The sequence below is a fragment of the Hydra vulgaris genome, chromosome 06 (genome assembly GCF_038396675.1).
Source record: "Hydra vulgaris chromosome 06, alternate assembly HydraT2T_AEP".
Classification (NCBI taxonomy): Eukaryota; Metazoa; Cnidaria; class Hydrozoa; order Anthoathecata; family Hydridae; genus Hydra; species Hydra vulgaris.
Genome location: NC_088925.1, coordinates 17481844 through 17486850, shown reverse-complemented (window position 1 = coordinate 17486850; position 5007 = coordinate 17481844). Strand labels below are relative to the sequence as shown.

Sequence of the window (5007 nt, the reverse complement as noted above, 5' to 3'; positions counted from 1 at the left end):
AGTTTTAAGCCATGGTCAGACGTTAAAATTTAAAAGCCCTTTATCATAATTTAAAAGAAATAATTTCATGATAAAACAGAGTATACCTCTATTGATAAAAGAAGGTTAGCTCTTAACAACATGAAATAAATATATATATATTTTTTCAAGGTCTGGGGCATCTGGAAGGTGTATGTACAACTCTGCGCCATTATTTATTGTTGCTAACAATACACTGTCGTATGTGTTGAGAGTTTTAACATCTCTTGAAAATTACATACATGTTGATTTTTAATGCAAGCATCCTTTATTTTTTGAAATATTTTCTGATAATTGTTCTCTCTTTATTAATCTCAAAAGTTTATTGTATATGTCAGTACCTCATTCTGCATTCCGCGAAACTAATAGCATTATTAAAGCTAAAGCAATTGCAAACTGTGAGAGCACAGAAAAAGAAGCTGGTTTTTTATGTTTTTTAGGTTTATCATTGGTTTTTTCTTATAATGTTGTTTCCTGTGACCCAGATTTTAATGATAAAAATATAAAATATTTTTTAATCAAGATATCTTACCACGTACTACCATTAAACTTTGTTCCCCATTTTACATTTTGTTTTGTTATGATGGAAATTTTCAGTCGGGTACATTTCAGCATGATCACTTGTTTCACTGATTTTTATTCCTAAAAAGCGTAAACTTTCCAACAATTCAAAAACAACAGTTTCAAAAAAAATGCTGCCAGTCTTGTCACCTAATAAATTTCTAGATACAATGCACTAATCAAGTGGCTACAATTGTACCCAGCACAGAAGCTAAAAATTCAAATAAAAAGCCTTACTCTATCCTTACCTAAAACATTATTCATAAAACAAACTCCGACAAAAAAAAAACTGTTAGTGTAGTCTTGCAGAACTTTTATTTGGCCATGAATTTTTTTTAATAACTAAAAACATGTTTATTCCTGATGAAGATTACATTTTCCAAAAGGTTCTGGTCGTCAGTTCAGATATCTTTGGTTAAAAGAGTTTACTTGGCTGAGGTATTTAAAAGTAATGATTGGGCATTTTTTTTATCAAAATTTAAAAAAAAAAAGGAATTGAAGCTCTTTCTAATAATCTATAATTTATATATAATAATCTAAAAATTTCATGCAGCATACCTAAAGTTATGGTGTTCCTTCCATCTATTGATAAAATAAAACTTTATTTTATATCAACAATAGATGGAATGAACACCATCACATAGCATATAATATGCTATGTATGTTATGTGACATGCTATGTAACAATATGCTGCATATTGTTACATAGCATGTTTTTAAACATCATTTTAACAATTAACTGAAATAATAAAACAAGTTGAAGTAAGAATAAAAAAATTGCCTTTTGACTTTTCTTTTTTTTGTGTCAACCTCTGATTCTGTTTTAAGTTCTGAGCAGTTCTCTGCTATGTCCAACTTAGAACTAGCAATATCATATGCGCCTTTAAGATAATAATAACTAAAATCAAGTTTTTTCGAATTAATTAGGACATTCAGAAACATTAAATGCATGTAAAATAAGCTTACTGTAAGATTGCAGCACTCTAACAAAAAACTATTTCCAACTAGGTTTAGGAGGTTCTGCAGATTGTACAGCTTTATTTATTTTAAGGTCAGTAGTGGCCAAAAACAAATGCATTTTTCGTCATTATATTGCAGCCAGTTAATAGGAACAACAGATAATTCATTGGTTTCATAAAATATAACAACTGCAAACATTCAATGACATTTGCATCAGATCAAATCAATAACAGAATAACAGAATAAACCGAAAAAACAGAATTATAATAGATAACTTTCAAACTTTTTTTAAACGATGAATATAGGGCAAACTGACCTATTAGTGGCCATGTCCTATTGTGAGCCGCTTTTTTGAGGGCTGTTTTCAAAGATTTTTTAAACAGGTTGATCAAATATTTGGATTTTTTCTTCTGCTATTTGTACTATAAATAAAATTTAATATATATAATTTTAGCTATAGTTTATAAATAGAATATTTATATTATGTTGAAGATATCGTTTTTTTTTGGGGAGGAAAACAGTCGGTTTTGGATTTTTTAAACATATTTAAAATAGTTTTTATGATGCGTTTTTTTAGGTTCAGTTATTTAAGTAGCTTTATTTTAAAATTTAAGTCATATATTTATCTTTTAAACACTTTGTTAAGCTACAAATAATAAGTTTTAGAACTTTGAAAGGCTTTGTATAACACCACTCACATTGCCCAATTATTGGTCGCAAATTGTACCATATTGTAGCCATTACTTTGTTTGTTTTTATTTTTTATTGTAAACTCAGTTATTTTTTGTGCTGATACAAGCATGATATTAAGAAATTTATTTTATTTACTCACTTAGGTGTTCAAATAACTATTTCTTTCATTTGTAAGGTAGAAGTTTTGTTTCGCAACTCGTCTGTTGCAAAACAAAATAATAATAAAAATATCTCTGAAAAACTCAGACTGATAAAGAAGCAAAGTATTGTAACCTCAGTATTAGGCTTACTTAAGGTAATGATGCTCTATTCTTTAATGATATAAATTGTTATTATTATTATTATAATTTATATATATATATATATATATATATATATATATATATATATATATATATATATATATATATATATATATATATATATATATATATATATATATATAAATATATATATATATATATATATATGTATGTGTGTGTGTGTGTGTTTGTGTGTGTGTGTGTGTGTGTGTATATGTATGTATGTACGTATGTATATTAATATATTCAACATGCTTATATTTAATTCGAATAATGTATACATATTCTTCAATAGTCGAATTTGTTTTGGTATATTTTTTTGTCTTTCTTTAATTTAGCAATAATAAAATTATAAAAAAAATTAAACATTTTCAATGTTCAAAAACTGACATGCAAAATGCCTTTAATGCAGTTAAAAGCAGTTCATTATCACAAAGATTAGCAGCTATTCAATATAATTTTCCCAGAGCAACACTAGAAAAATTTCTTAGAGGAGACTCCGTAATTGGGGTTAGACCTGGACCTCCACCAAAGTTACCAAACTATATAGAAAAAAAGTTAGTGGATTATGCCACATCTAGAGCAAAATGCGGTATTGGATTTGAAAAAAGACAATTTATGAAATATGTCTCACAGCTTAGTAAATACAAGAGAAACCATCACTGTAATTGCTGCTGTGAATGCAGCTGGTAAAACTATTCCACCATATCTAATACCAAAAGGTAAAACAATTAAATCACTTCAAACTTTTAATACAAGTGATGCGCCAGTTGGTTCAAAATGTAGTGTTAGTGAGACTGGATCGACAAAACAAGGAATAGCATATCTTTGGTTTACAAATACATTTTTGCCAAACATTGGAACTAACAGACCACAGGTATTAATAGTTGATGACCATAATTCTCACAATTCAGTTGAGTTATTATCTGTTGCTATTGACAACAACATTGAAATTGTTGAGATGCCAGCACATTGCTCTCACTGGTTGCAGCCATTAGACCGCACTGTATTTGGTCCCATGAAGACTTATTACAATACTTATTGTAGTGATTCAATGAATACATACTTTGTTACAATCAATAAGTCAAACTTCTGAGGATTGTTTAAGAAAGCTTGGGATCAAGCATTAACTGCTGCTAACATTATTTCTGGTTTTCAATCATGTGGTATATTTCCCTATAATCCTTCTGCAATTCCATATGAGGCCTTCTTGCCCAATTCACTTTACTCTGACCAGTTATTAGGGAATGAGAATTTGCTTAAATCAAGGTTTGATTCCTTTAAAAATGATACCATAAATTATGAATCTGGAATATCACTAAACAAAACTTTTAAAAAACAGGTGGATCCCAATTCAAATTGGATAATGATGCAGCATTAATGTTATGGAATAGTTGTTAAACTCCAGAACATTTGAATGCTTTTAATTTCTGTTATCAAAATAGTATTGATATTTCTGACAATTTGTATTTAGCATACAAAGACTTTCGTATAAACTAGAATGCAATCAGTAATGTTTCTTTTGATCTCTTATTAATAGAAGCTGCTGAAACAGTTCCTTTATCAATAGAAACTGATATTTACTCTGTCTCCATACCAAATACTAGTGTTGATTGTTCTAGTCCAATATCTATTAAAACAAGTTCATTGAAAAGTACCATTGACAATGTTGTCAATAAGTCAAAAAACGATAGAAATACTAAAAAGTATTTTGTTCTAACTTCTTGAAGCTATGCAAGCCAAGTTAAATAATCTAAAAAAGAAAGAGGAAAAGGTTGAGGCTGCAAAACTAAAAAAACTGAAGCAACTTGAGGCAAAGGAAAAGAGATTAAGACTGCAACAGTATGGAGAAATAAAAAAGCAATCAAAACAATGATTTTGCTATTAATAAGTGAACAAGTTAATATTTTTTATCAAATTTTGTTAATACTTTTTTATGTATTTCTTGAGTTTTGATTGATAAAATTTCTTTGGATCAATATACAATTTTATAGATACAGTTTTACAAATAATTTATTTTCTTCTTAAGTTATTTTGCCCATTGTTGGAGGGGGTACTTATGTCTAAGCTAGTTTTTATCGAATAATTATACCGTTTAATAAATTTATAAAATTTGATGTGTAACAGTTAATAATCAATATTTAACTAGTTCATTATTTTATTTTAAAATCTTTTTTTTTAATTTAAATCTTATGAAAATTAAATTATTTTCACAACATTTTAACCTGTGGCAAAGTTAGTGGAACCTAATTCTTTAATAAAAAGCCAACTGGCTCCTAATTAGTCAACCCGGCCATTAATTGGTGTTTATTCAAAATTTAAGTTCAATGAATTGTTTATATTGTTTTTTTTTAATATTTTGGTTACAATTACTCAAAATAAATTGAAAGAATGTCCATTATTAAATATAGCAAATAAAAATTAAATCTGACAAAATTACTGTCTGCATAGTGCCTTTAAAAAAAGATGTGGT

General features: G+C 27.7%; 1 protein-coding gene across 1 annotated transcript; it reads left to right on the top strand.

The window, feature by feature from the left end:
- Positions 1–349: 349 nt before the first annotated feature.
- On the top strand, positions 350–4410 carry LOC136081239 (uncharacterized). Its single transcript, XM_065798540.1, has 7 exons — positions 350–440; positions 966–1017; positions 2873–3091; positions 3171–3540; positions 3643–3876; positions 4035–4188; positions 4265–4410. Exons 1-7 carry the CDS (start codon positions 350–352, stop codon positions 4408–4410), a joined length of 1266 nt encoding a protein of 421 aa, XP_065654612.1.
- Positions 4411–5007: the final 597 nt, after the last annotated feature.

Excerpts from the sequence above, each read along its gene's own strand:
- LOC136081239 (XM_065798540.1), top strand. The coding sequence starts at position 350 with ATGTCAGTACCTCATTCTGCATTCCGCGAAACTAATAGCATTATTAAA. Across the intron at positions 3,541-3,642 it reads TGCAGCCATTAGACCGCACT|AAAGCTTGGGATCAAGCATT; the intron begins GTATTTGGTCCC and ends GGATTGTTTAAG. Across the intron at positions 4,189-4,264 it reads TAAAACAAGTTCATTGAAAA|CTATGCAAGCCAAGTTAAAT; the intron begins GTACCATTGACA and ends AACTTCTTGAAG.